The 24,554-nt window shown below is 50.8% G+C and overlaps 1 protein-coding gene across 2 annotated transcripts; it reads right to left on the reverse strand.

Annotated features, from left to right (window-relative positions):
- Window positions 1–661: 661 nt before the first annotated feature.
- On the reverse strand, window positions 662–24,167 carry Lhx6 (LIM homeobox 6). Of its 2 annotated transcripts, XM_021184637.2 has the most exons (10): window positions 23,871–24,167; window positions 22,633–22,704; window positions 22,087–22,269; window positions 21,606–21,727; window positions 13,036–13,256; window positions 10,466–10,566; window positions 10,179–10,274; window positions 9,821–9,995; window positions 6,062–6,165; window positions 662–2,795 (listed from the first exon to the last, which is right to left on the reverse strand). In XM_021184637.2, exons 1-10 carry the CDS (start codon window positions 23,952–23,954, stop codon window positions 2,775–2,777), a joined length of 1,179 nt encoding a protein of 392 aa, XP_021040296.1. In that variant the 5' UTR covers window positions 23,955–24,167; the 3' UTR covers window positions 662–2,774. The 2 variants fall into 2 exon arrangements, with proteins under 2 accessions (XP_021040296.1, XP_021040305.1); XM_021184646.2 differs by lacking the exon at window positions 6,062–6,165 and having other exon boundaries at window positions 23,871–24,166.
- Window positions 24,168–24,554: the final 387 nt, after the last annotated feature.

The following is a 24,554-nucleotide window of genomic DNA, read 5'->3' on the forward strand; positions in this document are numbered from 1 at the left end:
AGCTCTACCCTCCATACCCAAGGCTTTGAGCTGAACAAAGGATTTTGCAGAGGAACTAATCAGTCAGCCACCAGACCACTGGGAGCATCCGTGTGGCTCTGGAACCTCACAAGACCAGCGTGAGAGTCAGCCTGGGGCTGAAGCTGAAGCCATCGGGTTGGGTTCTTCCCCAGCCGATCCCTGTGCACTTTCTCCCCTGCCCTCCCCCAGCACCCTCACCTCCATACCTAGTCTCTAAATCTTGTTGGACTGGACCCAGCGCAGCCGCCTCCCTCCCACCCCCCACCCCCCGCAGGCTCCCAACATACTAGAGGAGCGTCTGTGGATAGCAGCACTGGCCAGACGGAGAGCTCCTCCCAGGCAGAGCAGGACTGGACTCTTGAGTTTGCAGAGAAGCACAGGACAGCGCAGAAGGTTGGTGTTCAGAAAGCAGAATAGAAGTCAGCAAGCAGCCCGACTTCCCACAAAGTAGTCAATACACAGGGACAGCACAGTACCAGAGTAGAAACCCATCACTGTGCCTTAGCCCCGTGCCTTAGGCCACTGCCTGTGGTACCAGTTCTCTAGGGTTACACCAAGCAGCAGCTCACACCAAAGCCAGGGTCCTAAGCCTTTAACCGACAAGGGTTTAGCAAGAGAAAAATGGAATTCCATGGCATTCTGGGTTTAAGTGCCGGCACTTCTACTCGCATTAACTTTATTTATTACACAAATAAGACATTTACAAAGCACAACATGAAAGGTATGTAACAAAACAGACATTGGTTTTACAAAAAAAGTGCTTACAATTTTTTCCATTTGTGTGTGTTCCCCCCTTTGTGTGTGTGTGTGTGTGTGTGTGTGTGTGTGTGTGTGTGTGTGTTTAAATAAATAGCCTCGATGACCTGTACATTCCCAGGCTGTTCTCAACAGGGTAGTGGAGACGTCTGACTGCAACATGCTACTGCCACGTGATCCACACAAGAAATAGGCCCTGGGGGAAGGAAGGCTCAAGGCAGAGTGGGTACCAAGTAACCTGGGCTCAGCTGGCCACTTGCCACATGGTTGCAATTGGGGTTTTGATCATTAGGAGCAAAAATCAAAGGAAAGATCTGGGTTCCCCAAAGTCAGGGATCAGGCCAGGTTCCTCTTGCTTGAGTCAGTGCCTGGCACAGGGTGCTGGAGTTCTGAACCAAACCACGCTCACAGCTTTCTGGGAGGTGCTTTCTCTTTGTCCTCAGTCAGTTGACAATTTTTGGAAGGGAAAAGATGAAAGTTCCCTTCTGGGGTGTCACCCATGCCTAACCCTCCTCCAAGTCCCATAGCAACAGCACAGTTGGTCTCGTCCCAACTTCAAGCATGGGAATTCTGAAACCTTATCCAGACTCTGAGAGATAGAGTGCTGTGATCGATTAGCGATGTCTGCCACAGGTGAAGCAGGAGCAGCAATTGCATACATACCATGAATTTGCCTTTCCTGTCCTGGAGTCTTCTCAAAACAAGGAGGAAGACTTTGGCTAACACATGCTGCTAGGCAGCCTCTGGCGAGAAGTGCATCAGGACACCAAGTGGTTCTAGAATTACAGGATAAGCTTGGGATAAATGGGCATCCCCTGAAAACATAAATGGGGGGCCTGTGTAACCTGAGACCTTTCTTTAGAGTTGGCCTCTGCTCTTAGGAGTGGGTGGAGCTGGCTCTGTGCAGTTGGTGGGGAGATTGCAGAGGTGCCAGCTGGCATCCTGGGCTTGGCATGTGCTCACTGAGGCCATGGGTACCTCTCTTCCCTCAGGGATGAATCAGAACTAATATTCTGGCTGCTGTTTCTCTGGGCTCTGTTCCTTGGTCCTCGTGAGTAGTCTCGCCCCACCCCTAGAGAAGACTGGCTCAGGCCCTCATCTCAGGACTGAAAAGTGGCCAACAAGGGTCGCTAATGCTAGCCCACCTAAACATTCAGTGGTGTCATCGTGCAGATCAGACGCCATCCTTTCCATGACTCCTGCTAGGTAATTGGGTGGGGGAAACTCCCCCCCCCTCAAGTTTCCTCTTTTCTCTCCATGAAACTCTCATCACCTCTCCAAGTCCAGCGTACCCACTCCTTCTCCTCCAAGCCAATGGGGGGTCTTTGGCACCCATCCCTGCCCATCCATCCCTCTGCCTCTTCATCTGGGCAGGCCTCCATCTCTGCCCTGTTGGGCCTCTCAGGGTTGGTCAGTGTCTCTTCTGTTTCTGAGTTAACTTGACATAACCAGACAGATGGAAATGATAAAATTAGAACACAGCTTTCCTTTGGGGACATCCCACAAACACTGTAGAGTTTTCCAGACAAAAGCAGCAGAGTATATAATGTTGGGGGTTGTTGGCTATTCGGAATTTGGAGATGGTTCCAAGGAAGTAGTAAATAAAGGCCAATATGGGGGAGAAGAGAACCTGTGAAGTAGGAGGCTGTTGTTGACTCGGACTGAATTAGCCATTGCTGCTGTGATCAGCTGACGGTAGGTAAGCGCGACTCCCAGTTAATGAGGAAAGACAGGTTGCTTGTTTTCATGCTGATGCCACATTTCAGGGAGCCTGCCTTCCCAGAGAGGGACTCTGCTGCTCCTGGTGGGTTCTGGTTCTCAGCAGGAGAGGGAAAGACCAGGCCTGGGTTGATGGGGCCACTGGCAGAGGGCAGGACAGCAGCGGGTGAGGGTGTACACAGAGGTGGTGGATCCCTGGCCACAGCTGGATGCTGGATCTCAGCGGCTGAGGGGCAGCTGTGTGGTGCCCATGGACAGATGTGCAAGCGCCGGCAGCGTTAGTACTGAAAAAGGATGACCTGCAAGAAAAGGGCAACGGGGGTGTCTAAACTGGTGCCTTCTGCATGCAGCAGCCCTGGGGGACTGTAGACCTGGAGAAGAACGATGGGCTCAGAGCTTAGACCTGGGCTCGCATCAGTTCTCAGTTTATGCTGTGAAACCTTGGGCAGCTCACTTCCCTTCCCCAAGCCTGTTTCCTCATGTGTAAATAGTGATCTCTCAGAGCAAGAGCAGCAGCAGAGACCCACCATGTGCTTGGCTCTGGACCCCGTGAACATGGGTGGTGCTGTTACTACAGCAACTGTGCTGATTTGTTGTTTGCCATTTTATTAATCCCCGACTTGCCCAATTATGAATTGTGCTTTATCATGGGTATATGTGTATATAGGAGGGGAGTTCAGGCATCCATAGCCTCCATATACAGAGGGCCACTGAGAAGACATTGATAAGCAAAAGCTACTGAGTACCTTCTGTGCACCAGGCACATGTGTTGGGCTCTTCATACACATTGCTTCTCATTTCAACATTGTAGGAGGGCAGAAACTATTACAGCCCCATTTAGCAGAGGCAGAAACTGAAGTTGCATGAAGCTATTTGTACTTGAAGATCTTAGGGGAGGAGGTGACAGATCTGGGAGTCTGGGTGGCCTGACTCCAGCATTCTTCACCCAACCCTGGATATAGCTTCCCTTTGGGCCTGAAGGGCACCTGGCTTTGAGTTCTTGTTAAAAAATGACTCTTCTCTTCTGGGTGCTACATTCTTCCCACCTGATGGAGGCCAGCCTAGCCTGGACTTCTAAGACCCTTTTACATGCTAAAGCTGTAAAATCCAGGTATATAACCAGAAAGAAATGTATTTCTGGAAACATAACAGGTCTGTGGGGTCACATGATGTTGTCATGGAGACAGGAAGCTCCACCCTGCTCCAGCTATCCAGGCCTGCATTAGTCTGGATGAGCCCCATGGGGACTCTGAGTCTCCCCACAGGTTTCCCAGAAGGACATGGGAGAAAGCTAATACCTTCCTCTGCTGTTTGTTCTGCCCCACACTTCTGATACAACAGACCTCACTCACATGCAGATGTGATCAGATGTGGCTGGCAGAGGTACTTAGGAATTGGCAACCAGGGCCAACAGAAGAGGGTAGTGGGTCATGAGGGAAGGGCATAGAGCTCCTGGCAACAAAGCTGGGGACATAGCCCAGCAACAGAGCTTCTGGCTCAACAGGCAAACCCAGAGGCCAAGAACCTAGAGCCAAAGCTGCCATGACCCAGCCTGGCGCATCTTTCAGGCTGAACCAGACACAATCACAGCTCAGTTAGGCATCTGAGAAATAAAAGCTCTCCTCTGAGCCCAACCCTATGCACTTTCAAGGCTCCCCTGACTCAAACCCTTCACTCCACAGGACAGGCCTTTTGTGACACAGCCGCTGCCAGTTCTCCCTACCTCCCTGGACTTCAGCCACACTGAACATCAGAGATCCTTCAATCTCTGGCTCCTCCATGCATTTGCATCAGCTGTTCTTTCGACATGGACATCCTTCTCTTTCCTGCCTCTCCCCTTGAGCTTGCCACATCCTCTTCTGAATCCCCCTGATTCTATCTATTCCATCACTGTATAGTGTAACCACCCCAAACCTGGTCGAAACCACACAGCCCTTGAAGGAAGGCAGAGGTTATGTACTCTCCCTCCTCCGTACCAGTGTTGGGTCTCAAAGGACAAACACCCCCAGCTTCAAGTCAGTGGTGCTAGGATGCCAGTCAGCTCTGCCGCGTTCACTGTGGCCTGGGTGAGCCTCAGTTTCTATGGGCTTGACATAGCATTATAAGGCCCCTAAGGGGGGCCAAGAAAGATGAGGTCAGAGAGAGTACTGTATAAATGGCAAAGTGCCACACAAAAACAAAACCAGCAATGACCAAACCATGCAGACTTCAGATCCCAGTACTTGGCACTCCCAGACGAATAGCACCACCTCTCTGAGTTTGTTTCCCCGTCTTTATAATGAAAAGGTCACGTCCACACCAAAGGAGGCTGGGAAGTGTCAACCAGTGTGTGTAAAGTGGCAACCTCAAACTGAGAAGGAGCTCAGCAATCAGCAGATCTCACTGTGGATTAGAAGCTCAGAGAGTGTGCACCTGACACCCACCCACCAGATCCTCATGCAGTATTATCATGCTGTCCCACTGGGTTATCTGGACCTCCATCCTCCAGCCCTTGTCCCATGGTGCCCACTACCTAGCAAGCTCTGCACACAGCAGGTTTCAGAAAGCAATGGCAGAGAACCTGCCCTGAAGGAATGTTCTCTTCCCTGGGAAGCCCTTCAGAATGACAAGAGCCAGTGCTACTCAAGCTGGCCTCTGTTGCTCCTCATCATCCCTGATGTGGGGATCTGTGTCTTCCCAAACTGCCTCTGGGATTCTGAAGTGCACCACGACTGAGATCTGCTGGAATGGAGAGCTGCTAAGAGTGGTGGCACCTCAGAGTTTTCTGCTTCTCCTGAGTTCCCCCTGCTCAGCTTCTCTGGGGACCATCACCACGTCCCTGCTTCCTGGCAAAGTCCACCTCCCACACACACATCCCCCCTAACATCCTCATGGCTTCATTTCCCATCACTGTCCCCTCACCCAGGCTCCGTTTCTCCACATATGAAATAAAGACTCGTTTGGGAGTAATGGTATTGAGGACTAACTCTGTGGTATTTCAGAACTGAAGTAATAAGGCTCATACCCACTCCTGGGTATACCTAAAGCAGACTCAGCTACTTTCAACTCTCATGTGGACAGGATTAAACAAAGCCACAGACTGGATGACACTTATGCATCCTTTAGGATATTCAGTATTGATGCCTGGAGCAACCACAGATTCACATCCACAGAGAAGGTCCTGCCATTTGACCCCTCAGTTACATGTAACCTGTTTGCCCTGGGACCTACTGGCCCTAGATAGTTACTGCCAATAGTTCCAGACAGTAACAAATGAAGAAAAGCCCATGAAACAGGTAAGTAAAATGGTGTGGGATACAAACCCTCCCCAGAACCTCAAAGCATAAGTATATAAGGCCTCACTGCCAAGTGACAGGGAGGACAAGGCTACAAAGAGGACTTCAGAGAAGTCAGGCACATGAAACACACAAGTAGCTGCTCTGATGACTGCCTTGGGGCCACACTGGGGGCCTGAGTGATCTGCCACAAAGTGGCATGGTAACCACTCAGTGGTAGGGAATGCTGCCAGAAACCCGTTCCCAGCAGGAAGGCTCTGACCCACCAGACATAGCCAGGCTCCATTTACCTTCTCACCCCGGCTGGAGAGCGGGCCATCCATATCAGCTTTGAGGTGGACAGGGGGCGCGGTGTAAGGCAGTCGGCAGTGCACCTGCCCGCACTGTACCTGACCTGTGGACGAGAGGATGCCTTGGAGCCCATCCCCCAGGCTCCACACAGGATCCCCACCTGTTGCGTGCTCTGGTCACTAACTTGGAGTTCTATCTCCGCTACTAGCTGCCTGGGTGGCCCTAGAGGAGGTCTCACCTGAGCTGGCTGCAATGCTTGAAGGGCTTTATCAGGTGCTCACAGCTCACTGCTAAGTCCACACTCCTATAAGAATATGTACGAACCCTCTCCTGCAAAGAAGGATGTGCCCGCCCATTCAGACCCTCATCCTCATGTTCTGATCTCCAGAGCATCATCAAGACAGCTTACCAGCTGCCTCCTAGGACATCCAGTTCTTATGTGTCACTGCCCTCTGCTCATAACTGCAGCCCAACAAACAGTCCCTGTTCTCCTGCATTTCCTGTTTTCTTGATTAGCCCTAATCACCTGACTTACATATAACTTCATTGCTTATTTAATACTGTCTCTTCATTAGAATGCAGGCTCTGTGACAGTATGATTTTTTTCTTCCCCAAACCGTTCTGGTTTTCTAGTACTTAGGATGAGGCATGGAATATACAAAGCACTCTCTTTTAATTTAAATATTATCTTATGAATATGGATGCTTGGCCTGCATGTATGTCTGCATATATGTCCACACTTATGCCCGCATGTATCCCTGTGTGTATGTCTGCAATTTTTGTCTGTGCACCACTTACATGGCTTGTGCTCACAGAGGGAAGAAGAGGACACTGGATCCCCTAGAACTGGAGTTATAGACAGTTTTGAGCTGCCAAGTGGATTTTGGGTATTGAACCCCTGTCCTCTTAAAGAGCACCCAGGGCTCTTAATCACCAAATCATCTCTCCAAGCCCCTGCGAAGTACTCTATAAATATTTGTTGAATGAATTTCTGTACCCTATTCCAACATCTAAAGCTGTTGAGGAAATCTGGGCAGTGGTGGCACGTGCCTTTAATCCCAGCACTCTGGTCAAAGAGGCAGAAGGGTTTTTGAATTGGAAGCCAGCCTGGTCTATAGAGCAAGTTCTGGGACAGCCAGGGCTACACAGAGAAACCTTGTCTCAAACAAATATACAAACAAAAACAGCAACAACAAAAGCCTGGTGAGGAAAGGCCATCGTTGGTTCCGATCCAAATCCCTTGCATCTCAGCCTCCTTACTGCTCCAGCTAAGGACTCATTTGCCTGTCTCTTCTCTAGACTCTGTCTTACTTGCTCACAGAAAGAGCCTAGACAGATACTTGCAAGTGATGAGTTGGGACAAGTCACTGTGCCTTTCTGAGACACTGTTCTCTCTTCTGCAGGGCAAGGCAATTGTATCTAATTGAGGATTCTTAACTCCCTGGGTGTTCAAGAAATCTCTGAACAGCTTCAAATTACTCAAATAACTGCACTTTTTTTTTTTTTTGGAGTCTGGCTCCAAAGGTGGTGTTTTATTTTTTAATTATTTGAAATCAGATTCTAAGGACTGAATCTCATTGACTGCAAAGAGTGGAAGGGCACCCTCCTTCAACCCTACCCCTGGTGTCTGTTTCTAAACCCTATACTCAGTTTGCAGCTTTAATATTTCAGAAAACCCAAAACACCTTGCTTTTAGTTAACTGTAAAGTAAACTGCTGGCTTGTCCTCTCAGTCACACAACAGAGGTGCGTTCTGACTCCCAGGGAAGAAGAAAGGAAAGCAGAGCTCCTGCTCTAGCAAAGAGAGATCTAGGCTAGATCAACAGAGTCCTGATCAACAGAAGTCACCTAGACCCATAACCAACCACATACCAAGTATTAGCTGGCTGCCAAGACCCCTGGCAACCAGAGAGTCCCCAGTCTTTGGCACCTTCAGTAAGTATTTAATAGGTTCTATTCAGGCTGAACATTAAGTCATTGTTTAGAAACAAAAGGGGAAAAGCATCCCTCCTGATGAGCTGAAGGTTCAGAAATGGAACTGCCTAGAAAGCCAGTTCCAGCTGGCAGCCTGATGCAGTAGACAGGACCCTGCTCCCTGCTCTGCCAACTGAACCCACAGCACATCCCAAAGCAGCTAATCCTTCGAAGGCTTGTATGTACTAAATGGGACCTTTCAGCCAGTTATCTCGGTGATGTTCACGATACTGCACTGAGGTGGCTACTCTCATTGTCCTTGTTTTTACAGAAGAGGAAACGGGATGGTGGTTCAAGAAATTCACTCCATGTCACCAAGCTTCGAAGTGGCAAGGGTGGGATTTGATCGCTGCCAGTTACACTACAGCCCGAATGTAATCATTAGAGTCTCTGGAACTTACAGTGGACCCTTTAGTTTCCTAGTCTATGTAATGTCTAGAGACTCAGACGGCATCGCCTCTAGCACAAAGCAATTGGATCCCCTTTTAGTTGGAGCCTAAGATGATTGTTTGAAGGAGAGGGTATGAGTGTGTATGTTCCCCACCCCACACTTTTGGTCATACCCAGCTTTGAAGAAATGACCCCAAAGGGAAAGAGATTTTGAACTAAGCTCAGTAGCTGGCTCACTGACTCCTCATGTCTCAGAAATCTAAGCCAAGTCTTCACTCATCCAGGTTCCAGCTTCAAGGTCATTTCACCACCACACACCCACCCCTCTAGTGCTTACTGTCTCTACTGGGGCCATAGCTCGGTGGGCGGCACAGCACTTGCTATCATGATGTGGGTTTCAGGAAGGGAAGGAGGAAAGAAGAGAGATAGACAGACAGACTGAAACAGAGGAATTTGTCTCTCCATTGGAATGTGAGTGAGTCCCAGGAACAATGCAAATCTAACCCATTTATTGACTCTTGTATCTCAGTGCTAAGAACACAGGAAGTACTCAGAGTCTGGATGCCCATGTCAATCAGTTCTTAACATCCTTTGAGAGGCATTATCACTATTCTAGTTCACAGATGAGGAAACGGATAGGATCGAGGACATTCTGTGGCTTGTCCAAAGGTCTCACAGCCCTAAGTGGTCTTGCCACCATGGCCTCTGCTCCCCAAACGCACCCATACCAGGATGCCTTCTGAGTCAGGGTTTGCCCACTTTTCAGCTCCCCCCAGGCTAAGTGCATCAGTAAATCTTCTCCATCCTTCAGAGCTCAGCTTGCTCAGAGGCAGTCCTCAGACCCCAGCATCTCCGGACACTCCCACCCAGCACTCTTCCTATAGGAATCACTGCAATGAAAACCATACGTTCGGGCTGGTGAGATGGCTCAGTGGGTAAGAACACCCGACTGTTCTTCTGAATGTCCAGAGTTCAAATCCCAGCACCCACATGGTGGCTCAAACCATCCGTAATGAGATCTGACGCCCTTTTCTGGTGTGTCTGAAGACAGCTACAGTGTACTTACTTATAATAATAAATAAATAAATCTTTAAAAAAAAAAAAAAAGAAAGAAAACCATACGTTCACCTGAGTTCTGTCCTAAACTGTCTTGCCCATCAGAACGCAGACCCCCTCATCCCACGCACATGCTCACTGGCTGCTTTAAGTTTTACTATTGGTTCCCTCTACCAAGGGCCCCGATTCACTGGAAAAAGGAGACAAACTGACCCGCTTCACAACTTTATGCACCAGGCTACCTCCCTGAGATCCCCCGCCCCTCATATGGAGCCCAGGAGCAGGCCTCAGCGTCCCCTTCCCCGCTGTCCTGGCGACCCCAGAATCCGCATCACTTACTCTCGATGTAGCCGTGCAAGGTGACCATGCGCGCCCTCTCTGGGCTGCTGAACGGAGAGTAGTGGATGTCGTCGGACAGGGCGGAAGGGAGGCGGGTCGGGGGTGCCCCAGAGGGCGGCACTGGGTGCTGCGGTGTATGCTTTTTATGACGCGCTCGGCAGTTTTGAAACCACACCTGGAACGACAGCCTCTGCACTCTCAGTAATCAAGGAAAAGGGTCAACCCGTGCCGACTGGGGTCCTTAGGCCACACTGGATAGGGGCGGCCACGTGCACGCGCGACCATCCGTACCACTACGAGCTTCAGCGCTTCCCTAAAGTTCACCCCAGACCTAAAGGCCGAGACCTCGGAGCCCCACCTGGATGACCCTGCGACTGAGGCCCGTCATGTCCGCTAGCTTCTGCAGCGTCTGCGCGTCCGGGTTGTTGTCCTGCGCGAACTGCGCCTGCATAACCTGTGGGGCGCAGAAGGGCCCTGAGACCTCCGCCCAATCAGAGGCTCAGGGTCCGAGGCCACGCCCCAGGCAGCTTCAGCCTTGGAGCGACTTCACGCGGGTCCCCCGCACAAGGGGCGGAGTCACAAGTCCCGAACAACCACGCCCACTCCGAAGCCCCGCCCACACGCTTCGGGGCTCGCCCCGGGTACCTGCAATTGCTCTGCCGTGAAGGACGTCCGCGCGCGCTTGGCTGGCTTGGGCTGACTGTCCTGTTCCGAGGGCACTGCCCCCTCCAACGTGAGACCGTTCCCTGGGGGGCGACAGAAGCGGCTGACCACGCGTCCCCATCTCTTCTAGTGGCAGCCTGGAAAGGACGGGGTGGGGGGGAGCTTGTCCCTGGAAGGGTCAGGAGCGAGTGGCTGGGAGCGGGGATCCCAGGGCCCTAGTCCCCGAGCCCAGAGCTTCCTTTACATACTATCACCCATTTTTTTTTAAAGAGAGGAAACTAAGGAGCGGAGAGAGGAAAGCTCCTGACTGGGAACCCCAAATCCTCTGCCTCGAAACTGGAACCGAGCTGACCCTAACCTCTGTCTTAGCTGAGCTGGAGGGAAATCACGGTGGAGATTTAAAAAGAGGGAAGAGGGCGGCGAGGGCAGAGGAAGGAGGAAGAGAAGGGAGAGGAAGGGGAAGGAGGAAGAGAAGAAGCAGCAGCAACAACAGCACGGGTTGCTGAAGCTATAACTCACCCCCCTTTTTTTATTTTTATTTTTTTGGGGACAGTGTTTTTCTGTGTAGCCCTGGCTGTCCTGGAACTCGTTCTGTATGTAGATAAGATTGGCTTTTGACTCTCATAGATCCACCTGACTCTGCTTCCAGAGGGCTGGGACTAAAGGCGTGCCACCTCAGCAACGTTTGAAGTATTTAAAACAATTGCATTTTACCTTCTCCAAAGTATAATTTATTGACTGGGATATATCTTAAGTGTTGTCTGTCCGTTTTATAATACTTTGGTTCTTATGATTGTAATCCAGCAAATATATTCCCATTTTAGCAGTTCGTTTTTCCTGAATGCAAAAATAATACACTGTTCTTACCAAAAGCCCACAATTCTGACAAACACAAAGAGGGAAAAAAGTCACCAGTGACTCCACCACTCAGGGATAACTACGGCTTACAATTTGCTGTAATGTTTTAATTAGGGGGGAAAACTATGCAGAAAGGGGGGAAACTACATGTACAAAGGGAAAAATAGAAATGTAAACAGGGAGATAATGACATGCAGAATGATTTCAACTTCTTCTTTAACCATGCCTCCTCATTTTTCTATAATGAACATGTGTGTGTTGTTTTTATTTAAAAGAAAAGCAATAGCTAATGCTGATGACGGTCAGTGACCTGAAGCCCCAAGCGTTCAAGTTTCCCTGAATAGGCTGTCTTTGGCAAGGGCATGGCAAAGGTTGGCCCTGGGTGGTCCAGGAGTGAAAGGAGGCTGTGGTTTACTGATTAACCAAGGTGGAAAGGAAGCTCTGACTTCCTAGCCCTCCTCTTCTGCTGACTTGCCAAAACAACACAGGCAACTTCAGCGCGCACCAAGTTCAGTTGCTCCCTACTTAGCTACTGATCCTAGCAGGAGAAAATGATGACCTTGGTGAGTTTTTGGTTCCTTACTAGCCCTCCCACTGATGCCTGGAAATTGAGGTAGGGAGAAGCTGCGTGACATTAATATTCCTAGAAACGCAGGCAGGATAACAGTTAGTGTGCCTAGTTTTCTAGATGGAAAAATGAAACTCAGAGGCAACCACATCCCAGGAGCCTCCTGGCTGTTGAAGGGGTTTCTGAAGCAGAGGGGATATAGCATGCTGTATGTAGTATGCTGTATTATGATAGGTAAGATATTGAGCTTCCGAACAGACCTACTAGATGTAAGCTTTGACAAGGTACGTACTGCAAATAACCTCTGCGGCTTTTCTAGCTACGAGTAGGGATATAGCACAAAGCTCCTAAAAAAAGGGCTGTAAGGCTTTATACATCCAACCACATTCCAGGGAAGTTAGCAGTATCCATAGATCCTGACAGCAGAATCACGGGAAGGGTTGCTGCCTCTGCCCACAGCTCCAGTCCCTTTTAGGATTCGGATTCCCTCACCTCCTCTTCTACATCACTTCGTGCCTCCCACCCCCACTGCGCGCAGCATTGAAGAATTTCACCAAGACCCTAGGATAAATGTCTTCAGAAAATCATGCCAGAGCCAGAGGAGATTCAAGGAACATTCTAGTCCAACATCTAGGTATCATGAGGAGATGTAGGACGGGAAGAGGCCCAATGAGAAAAAGAAATCCTCCTCCTTTGCTGACATTGTATGGTAAAGCCGCGTCTCCAAGACTCGGAGACTGAAAATGTTTATGTTCAGAACCTCTGATCTAAGATGACCCACCCTTAGCCTCTGGCTTTGTGTGGCCCATCAGGAAGTGGGAAGAATGTGGGGCTACATCTTATCTCTTGGACTGCCCAGGCAGCTGGCAGGCGGAATGGGGTGGGGGTTAGCGGAGCATGTAGGCCGCTGGGAGCCATGTGAGATTGTTACAAGGTTAGGTAGTGACTTAGTAGCCCATGCAAATGATGGAGCCAGAGCGCATGCTCCACGTGTAGCCCCACCCCGATGCTGCCTCCAGGTGTTCCTGGGACCGCTCAGCCAGTACAATTGTGCGGACCACGAACTTTGGGTGCTAGGGAACGGGAAAGGACTGGGATTAGGTGCTGGGTTGGGCGGATTGGGTACCGTTCTCGGCGGCCCTCTTGAGGTTCTCGATCATGGTGTCGTAATGGATGCGGCAAAGCACCTTCTCCTCAACGAGGCCGAATTCCTCACCGGTGGATAGCTGGCGCTTGCAGGAAAAGCAGGCGAAGCATGCCAGGTGGTAGGCATTGCCGCGCGCGCGTCGCACCCAGTCACTGGCGTAGATTTGTCTGCCGCAGCGGGCGCACTTAGTTCCAAATCGGCTGCGGGACAAAGGGAACAAGGAAAATAACGTTTAGACCGGGCTCGTCTTTATCCTGCTCTATCGTCCAGGGTTTACCTGGCACCCACTCCCCCACATTACCTTACACTTGAATCCATTACTCCTATGCATCCAAGTCCCACCAAGAAGATGGCTGGGAGCAAGATTTTTATTTCCTTCTTGCTTTGCTGAGTTTTTCAAATACTCTACAGCAACCACTTAATATTTGCATATTTTTTCATTATAGTTGGACATTTGTTCATTAGAATACACCACAGGTGTTAGGAAAACACAACAGTACTCCTAGCAGGGAAAGTTTTGAGCATCACCTGCCTTGCAAGATTCTAATGCTTCACAGAGTTTATCTCAATTCTCATTTTGCAGAGGAGGAAATCTGGGAATCCGGGACCCAGAATGAGTTTCACTACATCATACATTCACCACATCATACATTCACTAACTACATCAAGGACAGCACCCCCCCAAGCATGCCTGACTCCAAAGATGAAGCTGTAGTCTCAGCTTTTCTTAGAATACACCTACACACACTCATTAGCTTTGTGACCCCACACAGACAGATCATTGAATTGCTCTGACTTCCCATTTTCCTTGATTGGAGAACTGTGAGGATGACCACAGTGATGACTGCTACTATTTGTTTAGTGCCTATTGATCAACCAAGAACCTAAGTAGTCCTGAACTCTAGCACCCAAGACATCTTAATACTAACTGGAAGAGGAGGAGGGGGAGGAGGAGGAGGAGGAGGAGGAGGAGCTTAAATCAAATGTCCCCTGTTTCTTATGCCTATTTTTCCATTCTGCTGGTCTCTCTGTCTCTTCCACTTCTCTCCTTCCTTTCTGTAAGGGGCTGTAGGCAGCCACAGCCTGGATCATCAGACTGGGAGTCCCTCTAGGAAGCAGCAGAGCCTAGTTTACCTTGTGTGTAAGTCAGGGCCTCTGCACTAGGGGAAGGTTTCTCTTGTGAGGTTGACTCACCTGTGACTGTCCTAGCCCTTAACCCTGTTTCCTCTTGCACACACTGTTCAGGAAGCAGAGCCACCACTCACCCAGCCCTCCAGCTCAGATATCAGAACCTTCAGCCCCTATCCAGCAATGCCTCCAGCTAATGAAGCGAGTCTCTGGATGCACCACATCCTCTTCATCTCCTCTGCTGCCCTGCTTGGCCTGGTTCCCATCAGGCTCCTCTCACCGCCCCAGCTGCCCTTGCTTCTTACTTTCCAGGATTGGTTTGTCAATGCATCACCCAGACTGCAGTTAGCAGAAAAAAAAAAAAATTACCATGCACACAGAATTCTGTTCCCTGAGCTCATTATAGTCTTTGGTGGCACCACACTGTTCATAGGGTTTAGTCCAAGATGCTTTGGGTTTACAAAAGTCAACAGACCACATCCTTCTCAGACCCATCGCTTTCCTAATCTTCTCCTACCCTATACTCTAGACTTGGTATAGGCTACTAAGCCACAGTGGAAGCTCATTTTCAGTCAATTGTTCCTCTCTCCACCTCCAGCATTTCCCCACCTCAGGCCTCTGGAGGCCATTTCTTCCCTGGACATGTCTTCCCACCATCTCATGCTGCTCTTTCAGTGTCTGGATCTTTGGCTTGCCTCATCCTTAGCATGCTTAGAGATGGGGTAAGTATACAAAAAGAATTTGTGTTTCTGTCCCCAGGGCCAGCACCTTTCCACTGGAAAGCACATTCACACTACCCGTGTGTGACTAAACAGCTCAGCAAAATTCACTTCAGTTACACCATGGTGTTGCCTGTTTTAGCAAATTCAAGTAATTGGCTGTTGGATGGATGTGTGTGTGTGTGTGTGTGTGTGTGTGTGTGTGTGTATTTGTGTGCATGAGTGTGTTTATATGTGTGTGTTTGTGTGTGTGAGTGTGTGTGTGTGAGTGAGTGAGTATGTGTGTGTGTGTGTGTGTGTGTTGAAATGCAGCACATCAATTAGCTCAGGCTCTCACACAAACTCCTAGAGGTCACTCTCCTCTGGTCCAGGAATCCGCACCAGACCCCTAGGTTTGCTCACCCTGAGCTTCAGCCCTTTGCCTAGTCAAACACCTCCCAACACAAATAGATTCTTTCCGTGACTTCATGTGGGAGAGTCCAGTCTGTGGTCTCTGTTCCTTCAGAAAATAGAGGTGGGACTATTTTGCCAACCCCATGCCCCCATGCACACGCAGCTTTGTTGGTGGTAGCCCCAGTGGAACCACTTTCTGGCTGCCTCTGGGAGGCTGGTTCTCTGTTGTTTGTAGTTTGGTACTTTCAGGGCACTGAACAAGCAGCCCTTCCCAGAGCCTTGGCTTCCTGTTAGTTAAGGCTACCCTTATTGCACTCCCATCATCTTTGCTGAGACCGGTGAGGTACAGACCCAGAAACTCATTTTTCACACCTGGAGTCAGAGGTTCAAAAACAACAAACGACTCATTCCAGACAATATAGAGCATGTGGTGGGATCTGAGGTCCCTTCGAGGTGCTGAAGAACCTAGAGCCTGCTTAGGAGTGGCTGGAATGGAGAAGATGAGAACCTGGCATCCCAGTGGAGGACAGTGTTGACCCACTCTTGGCAGAGATTCTAAAAAGTTCAACTAGGGGATCAAGGAGAAGGGAAGGGCAGCAGCCTTTGGCTTCCAGCTGTGGTCCTCTGCACTGAAAATACTCCATACTTGACTCCATGGGACTCCTGGTCCCAATCTCTGTGGGAATCCCTGATCTTCCTTCCTGCATGTCCGATTTGGTGCCTACACAGGTAGGTCACAGTTCCCCTATCACCTAGCTCCTAAGCAAGTGCTGCCAGCAACTTTCTCACCCTCTGAACTGTCTCAACTGCTCAGCTGAGGCGCCGGTAATTGACCCAGTCAATGAAACCATCGAGTTAGATCCCTAGAGAAAACGTGGCATGGCGGTGTCATTACCTGTGTTTGTATGTATTGTGTCTGGAAATACAAAGTGTCCTCGGGACAGGGTATAGTTCACAGAGAAAAAGCGAAAGGAAGCTACCATCCAGGTCTGACAAAGCGACAAACTCCTCTCCAGACAGGCTGCGAAGCTCCAGCCGCTCCATCCATTCCGGAAGCAACGAAAATCAGCATCACGGGAGGAGACAACGAAACTTCAAGAAAGAGATGTGTAAGAATTGCCAAAGGGATTGGGGGACGATTCTACCGGCCCCCTCACTCATACTGTGAAATCTGAATTTAGTGCGGCCGTCCCCACCGGGGTCCCAGCACACCACAGGCAGAAACAGAGACGCAATTGGGCCTATGGCTTTGAGAATGGAAAGGTGCCGACAGACACTGTGAATCCTAGCAACAGTTAAAGGGATACCAACAAGCCCTCTCCCCACACTAAAGAGCAGGAATCCGGACACCTGGTTTCGTAGGCGGAACTCCACCGTTGACCAGGTCAGGCTCACTGAAGATGCTCCTAATTGTTTGTTGGGTGAAAGAGCCTCTAAAAATGAGCCCTTTGGAATACCCCCGCCCTGCCGCCCCAGCGCTGCCGCCTACTAAATTGCTCCTTTCTACATGGGGAAACGAAGTTCAGGGTGGGGTCTCCTACATTTAAGACCAAAAGGAACTAGAAGTTCACTTATTTTGGGTTTGAGACAAACTAGACAGAGAGGTATAGATTTCTTAAGGCAAACAAGGAAAACTGGAATCGAAGCTCTTCCCAGTCCCTCCCTCTTTCCTGTCTACAAAAAAATCTTTAAAAAGAAAAGGGGTGCAGAACCAGCAATTAAAAGGTTAAACAGCAGCCCAAGCCTGCCTGGGGATCCTGGCCAGAGGCTCCTTCTTTCACAGCTCTCCTCTCCATCCCCCAACATCTGTCCCCCCAACAGCTGGTTGCTGCTGGGCCTCTCCACATAGGGGGGCTAGCTTCCAGGCTCCAGCCTCCCAGGGGATCCTAGCTGTAAGGAAAGGGGCTTAAGTCCAGAGATAGAGCTTGGTCTCAAGGTAGAAGGCCAGAGAAGCCTGAAGGGCTTGCACCCACCCCCTAGCCCACCCCCTCTGCCCAGTGTCTTGAACCAAGCAGGGAACAGGAACTTCAGCTAGTCCTGGAACTCTAAAGCCCCCCACCCCCACCCCTAGAACTCTTTGTTCCCCACTCCCATGGCCAAAGAGAAAAGGAATGAGGACCAAGGACTTTGGTCTTAGGAAAGTAGCTGGTTATCTACTGCTGAAGAGATTTCTCTTCAGGCGCTAGTGCCCCTGGAGCCACACATGGAGAGTCACACATCAAAGCATACAGTGGGCACTTTCTATGTGAATCAGGAAAACTGGATAAGAACAGCAGAGAGGGGTCTTTGTCACTCTTTATGCCTTACCACTGCAAATCAACAACAACAACAACAACAAAGTGGTAGACACCGCTTGACTGTAGAAGAAGCATATGGACTTGTAGAGTCAGGTGACCGTGGGGACTATCTGAGCATCACCACTCATTAGCTGAGTGACCTTATCCCTCAGGGTGTCAGTTTCCCCTCCTCTAACAAGGGGGTGCTGGCAGTATCATACTAGGTGGATCACACGATTAAATAAGATACAAGATTCAGCAGAGAAAGGGTTTGGTAGCCTCACTCTGTGCTCTCAATCTCTGGATGACCCTGGGATTTTTGTTTCCTTGCACACAGGTCTTCTCTTCTACATAATGGGCACAACTCTGTAGGATGCCAAGGGGGTCTAGAGGGCACCACCAGAAGGTCACAGGGCAACAGCTATAGGTAGGTAGATGAAGGGGCCTTAAAAAACTGCCCTGGGGTGTGTTGGCTGACGGCAGTGGAGAAACAAATGCTCCAAAAATGAATCCTACTTCCCTGTGATATTATGTTCTGCCATGACTTGTCAAGAGTAGGGGTACATAGAATCAAGTTGAACTCACAATGGCTGGTGAGTTCACCCATTGGAGAACAAGTTGGAAAAACAGGGGCAAAATGTCCAGAAACCTAGCCAAGGGTACATAATGGGGGGGACCAAGTGCAAATCATACATGAGCAGCACCAGACTAATCAATCCTCCCCCCCTCCCCCACCCCATGCTTTGCAACTTCTCTCCCTGTTGAACTTGGAGTTTCTTCCTAGCCTCTAACTTCTGAACCACCAACCCCTTGCCAGTGGAGACTGAAAGAAAAAAAAAATCTACAAGATAAAGTTAGGGAAGGGGGAGGGGGAGATAGAATCTGGGATAAAACCCTTCTGTGGGGACAAGGTCAGAGGTTAGAAGCTCTTGGGAGCCTGGGAGCCCAAGAGCCCCTTCCTAGGAGCCCTGACCACTCTCTTCCTCACCAATCTCAACCCGATTGGAAGATCTTGCCTCCCTTTGGCAGAATACTTCAGTCCACACCCCATCCGACCCTTGACCTCTGTTTCAGGAAACAGAGGTCTGGAGCAGCATAGCTGGCCTTCCCTAAGCCATAGTTCTTGAGCGGGAACTCTGCCTCCCACACACCGTTATTCAGTCTCTCTGGGAAGAGTCTGTGTTGCTGCTCAGGCAGACAAACAATAGTCCTCCTCGCCTGATGCGCTCTCTGCAGGCTTTCTCTTTCCCTTTCTTTGGTTTTATTATTTTTGTTACTGGTGAGTCAGCCAGAGATGACTTATGCCTACAGTATGGAGATCTGGCCAGGAGAGAAAGGATCAGAAAAATTCACAAAATTCAAAATTCTACCTTCATCTTGGACAAAGTGAGCTTTTAGTCACTTGACTTCCTTTCTTAACTTAGCGCCTGTTTTATTTATTTATTTATTTATTTATTTATTTATTTATTTATTTATTTTTGAGATCTCCTGTCATTGGAAAAGAGTTATCAGTCAGAACCTTTCCCCAGAAATGACCGAGCTAGACAGGTGGGTTCAGCTTTCCAGGCTGCCTGTGGAAATGCCCTCACAGGTGCCCACCTTGTCAGTGATCATAATAACAATAAGCGAAGCATTCATATTCACTGCCGGTTATGAGCCTTTGTGGGGACTGCCCACTCTTGGTGGCCTCCTTGACAGTTCAGAGAGACCATCTTGGAAAAAAAAATATCCAGGGCAGAGATGCTGGGACTTGCCCAAGCTCGTAATTTCCCTACAGAGTTCTAGCTCCTGCCTCTTCCCAGGTTGGCTACACATGGCATCCACCACACCAGTGCAGTGGACTGAGGAGTTAGTGGAGGCTATAAATGATGGAATGAAGAGCCTAGTTTTGACTAGTCCTTCAAGGTCTCGTAAAGCATATATCATTCAAGGAGTCTCAACCATCCTGGAGATAAATGGAAAGGAATTTGGACACAGGATAAGGCTGCCTGGGCTTTTGTCATTAGAAAAGCCAAGGGACGAATCTGCCTAGCTTTATCCTTTGGAGGAAGGACACTATCTTGAGGTCCTTGACAGCTGCCACATCCAAAAGGATCGCCCTCAACAGTGTCTTCCAACCTCTAATCGAAGTTAGGCCTAGAGTAGAAGGTGTCTAGAAAATGCCTGTAATATCCATTTCCTGCCTAAACTAAGCCAATGAAACATCAGAGGAGACAGTAAGAGGAGACTTCATATTCCTGGTTACACAAGCAATAACCTCTGTTTGTCTGTGTACATATACAACAGTTGTCAGCGAAAAGATACATCTTCGCACCACACCCTTCACCACCTCAGAGGTAGAGAATGACGTTAGCATTGTTTCATCCCAACTTGCCCGCCCAAGTATGTGTTCCCTGTTCTGAGCAACTTGCAAACCACACACACACACACACACACACACACACACACACACACACACACACATACACACTTTCAGCATTCACATGTAAGACCTACACTCTCAACACTCACAAAAGAAATAGAAAGACATGCTTTTTTTTTCTATAAAAGAACATAGCCACTGTCCATGTGCCTTGTTCCTGCTCCGTATCAAGTCCTTGCCACTGCAGATTCCAGACCATATAGACACACATGTTCTTTGATCACAGAGTCTTAGGATCGGCAGGCAGAGTACCCTATCCCCATGACATGAAGAGCCTGCGTCCTAACCATGCTTCTCCTGGTTTCCTAGGTTCTAACTCACTTCTTCCTAAGTTCACGAGTTCTTTCTAGGGCCCTGAAGCTTCAAAGAGCGTGAGTGAGGATCACCACACACACACACATTCCCTGACTCAAAAGTTTTCTGGGGCTGAGGTCTTCTCCGGAAGACTGAGTCACAACTTCTCTCCAAGAAGTGTGTGTGTGTGTGTGTGTGTGTGTGTGTGTGTGTAGAAATGTATACCACAGGGTAACTTTCTCCACTTCCGGAGAAAGCATTTAGAAGAAAGCATTGCTTCTTTCTCTGAAGAACCAATTCTACACCATTCTCCTGCAGACTCTCTGCTTCCTGCCTAGTTCTGGCAGATCATTCACAGAGGCCCCTAGGCACTGCCGTGACCTAGACCCCATGACCGGGTCAGCAGGCGCCTGCTGCGTGGCTAGAAGCTAGGCTCCTGCAAGATATTGAGCGGCTAGGGCCAGGCAGAACCATGAAACCAGGGAAGATAGCTTGTGAGCTATGGAGAACACGATTTACAATTTATGCACCGCGGCGCAGAGTATATACAGCCCAGTGAGTGAAATGCAACACGACTCTCCGAGAGCCAGTCCTGGAGGCCCAAAGTTAGAACCTAGACCTAGGCAGAGTTGAAGCCTGGGCAGAAACGGTGTCCCAGCAGTGGAGGGAACGGGAGCCTGGGGTCAAGGCGTGACTCCAGATTTAAACAGCGACCACTGCAAGAATCGAGGCCAAGGCATTGATCGATGTTGGTGCTTAGGACTAAGCACTAGGATCTGAGATAGGGCTGGAGTAAGATGTGGCGTTGGCGCTTGGGGCTGGAGCAGATCTGAGCCCAAAATTGAAAGCAGAGCGAAGCTAGAAGGAGAGTCCCGAGCCTAGTTCAGGATCCCTCCCAGGACAGACTATGGCACAACTGGAGTTCAAGTTGGAACCAGAGCTGAGCTCACTAGAGATGGAACGGGATGGCTACCAGGATCCAAATGATCCGGGCCAGAGCCTCAGACATCAGAGCTCAACAGAACACAACTGGTGCTCGGGGCCAGAAAAGACCAGAGATGGAACCAGACCCGTGGCCAAGGCCTGTCAGATCGGAGGAACCCGAGGCAGATCCCCCGCCAGAACTCAGGCTGGGACTGGCTCCCTTCTGTGTAAGACGTGCTGAGTAGGAGGGCCGGGCCAGTGCGCTGAGCCGCGTTGTGCACTCTGAACGGCAGGGCCCAGGAATTGAAGAGCACAGGCCACACAAGTGGCCTAGGCACGCGTGTGCAAAGCGTTCATGCTCCAGCGCTTGCTGGCGGGATGGCCGCTGCCTACCTGAAGTAGTCCATCTTGCAGTAGATCTCCTTGTTCTTGATGTAGCAGCTATTCTGCTGCCTCAGCGATGTGCGACACACGGAGCACTCGAGGCACCGCACGTGCCAGATGAGGTTGTTGACCTGGGGAGGGGGCAGAGGTGGGGGTCGGCTCGGCGCGGGCCTCTTTCACGCCCGCCCCCAGCCTCCCCAGCCTCATTTGCAGAGACAGACACTGAAGCTCAGAAGGGGCGTATGGCTTCCCTACTTTTCTTCTATAATACAGAGAGGCTCAAGGAAATTGAGATACAACCTTGCATTCTCTTGTTGGAACCGGGGCAAAAGGAGACCTCCTCCCACACTTGCCCAAAGCTGCGCGATCGCGATCGGTTAGCAGTTGGACTGGGAGGCCGAGGAAAATGGCCCTGGCAAGGTCATTGCTTCCCTACAGGGGCTGCAAACCACACCCGTGGGCAAGCAAGGCAACACCTACCCTGACTCACCTTGAGCAGATACCGGTCCAGGATCTCCAGACCGCAACTGGAACAGATATTCTTGCCGGCAGACGGCACGGAAGAGGCGGCAGAGGGCGGCGAGCAGACAGACGGTGTGCTGGGCGTACATGGGGAGGCTCTACCTTCGTCCTTGTCCAGAGCGCCTGCCAAGGCCTCTGAGTCTGACTGAGCCTGAAATGGGAGAGAGGAACAGCGAAGCTTAGCCGAGTACTTAGAGTAGAATCTGGTTCCCTCGCGCACCGACTGATACCGAAATGTGCCAGGGATGTCGCGCCCTAGGCTGGAGTACGAGAATGAAAGGACCTATTGGAGAAGAAGGGACGGCCCCCAACTTTTAACACAGCGCATCCTGGGTGCAGGAAGCAGCCAAAGCTCACATTCCAGGCCAGAAAAACCAAGGCTCAACGAGAGGCGGCTCCAATCGGCAGTTTTCCAGCGCAGGGGTAGAGGTTGGTAGCCGGAAGGCTGAGCCAGAAGCCCTGGCCTGTGCTGTTGGGGGGACTCGGGGCCGAAAGCAGGACCGAAAGGACTCACCATGGCAGGCGGAGCGGTCCCTTCAAGACAGCGGGTGGTCGCTTTGCAGCCGGACCCTGGCTGGGCCATCACCTGGGGGAGGGGGAGGGAATGCAGGCGACGGCGGCTGCTGAACTGGCTCGGAGCTGTCAGAGCCCAGCGCCTCCCCTCGCCTGTTATATAAACCGGAGCTGAACAATGAGTCCTAACTTTGTAGTGGGCATTTAAAGCCCTTCCCCACAAAAGCGGTGTCTCTCTAATGAAGCAATTTGAATTTGGATTGGGTTTTTTTCCCTCTCTCTCCCCCTCTCCCTGCACTTAACCCGTGGCTCTTGAAGTAATCGCTTAGTTCCTTTGCAATCCAAGCCTCTGAGGGGGAAAAAAAACACGCGCACACACACAAACTACCTGCAATTAGAAATTGTCGTGAATGCCCAAGATAAGAGGTAGCCAGAGTGTCAATTCCAACTGTCAATCAGTGAGATCCATCAGGCCGCCCAAAGAATTGCAAATTTGATTTTTTAATGGTAGTAATTAAAAATCGAATTTTTTTCTCCCTCCGCCCCCTCCCTTCTCCTACTCTCGGTACAAAATGCAAAAAGGAGAAAAGAGAGAAAGAAAGAAAATAAAAAGGAGATGGGGGTGGTGGTGGTGGTAGTGGTGGTGGTGGTTGAGAAAATAAAACCCAGAGCGCTAGGAGCATCCGCCCGCCCGCCCGCTCGACGCGCGCCGGGAAATTGAAGCGGGGATATTGACACCGATTCAAACGCCTTTGGAAGGCCAGTTCAAGGGAAGCCCCAAGCCAAAGAGGGAGAGATCGGCGAGTGAAATGAGGCCAAAAAGAGAAAAGAGAGGCCTCTTGGAGGAGGAAAGAGAACCCTCCAGACTCTTGGAGCTCCCGGGACCGGCCCCTCATCGAGATCCTCAGCGTTGCGCCGGCACAACCTCTGGCGCATCGGCGCTATCAGCGTCTATTCAGACGGACAATACTGGCCTCGCCTCCTCTTGATTCGCTTATGTCTTTGCTAAATCGCTTTTTGAGAAATTCCTCCAACATTTGCATAATGTGTTCCCGCTTTCCGCGACCCCCCACCCCCGCCTGCCCGCTCGCACGCTCACACACTTGCAGACACACTCTCCCGGGCTCACTCAGCACCCCTCCTTCCTGCTGCCGCCCGCCACCCGACCCGGCCGGGTTGAATCCCAGCTCCCGCTGGCCCCAGGATCCCCGACGCTCACCCACTCGCCTGCTTGCTCACCTGGTCGGTGGTGGGGCCGCCCTCCGCCGGCAGCCGGCAGCCCTCGGGCAGCGCCGGGGCGGCGCTCTCATGCTTCCAGTACATGGGCCCGGGAGCGGGAGGGCTCGGTGGGCGCGCAGTGCGAAGAGAGGCGCAGAGTGGGGCCTCGGGAGTCCTGGGGGCAGAGGCTGCTGGGAGAGCTGGAGAACCGAGGCTCCCGCCCCGCCGCCCCGGGCCCAGCCCCAGCTCCCCGCCCCCGGCCTGAGCGCAGTCCTGGCCTCCCTGGCTGCTGGCACCACTGCCTCTGAAGAAGGTCCCGACAAACTTGGAGAGGTCCCTGCAGCTGCTTCTGCGGCTGCCGCCGCCGCCTCCTCTTCCTCCTCCTCCTCTTCCTCCCCCTGTTCTCCCTCCTCGTTGTCCTCCTCCCCTTCCAGCTGCGGCGACGACCGCCCTGCCGCTGGAGCCCCGCTCCGTTCAAGATGAGTCATGCGTGACCAATCCCCTCCCCGCTAAGAAGAGCGAGACACTCCAAAGGAGGCAGAGACTCAGAGACATACACACAGAGAGAGACACACTGAAACTAGGCGCTACAGGGAGACTCTTGGAACATGCTAGCATACAAAGACACTGGCGGGGCACATATCCTCACATCTCCGTCTGCCGCCCCTCCCTCAAGGGCACCCACTGCCGCCCTCACACAACGTT

Source organism: Mus caroli, chromosome 2 (assembly GCF_900094665.2).
Source record: "Mus caroli chromosome 2, CAROLI_EIJ_v1.1, whole genome shotgun sequence".
In the NCBI taxonomy this organism is placed as follows: Eukaryota; Metazoa; Chordata; class Mammalia; order Rodentia; family Muridae; genus Mus; species Mus caroli.

Coding starts and splice junctions, on each gene's coding strand:
- Lhx6 (XM_021184637.2), bottom strand. CDS start 23,954: ATGTACTGGAAGCATGAGAGCGCCGCCCCGGCGCTGCCCGAGGGCTGC. Junction 13,257..21,605: donor TGCAAGATGGACTACTTCAG/GTAGGCAGCGGC, acceptor TTTGTCCCGCAG/CCGATTTGGAACTAAGTGCG. Junction 10,567..13,035: donor CAAGAGGGCCGCCGAGAACG/GTACCCAATCCG, acceptor GTCGCCCCCCAG/GGAACGGTCTCACGTTGGAG.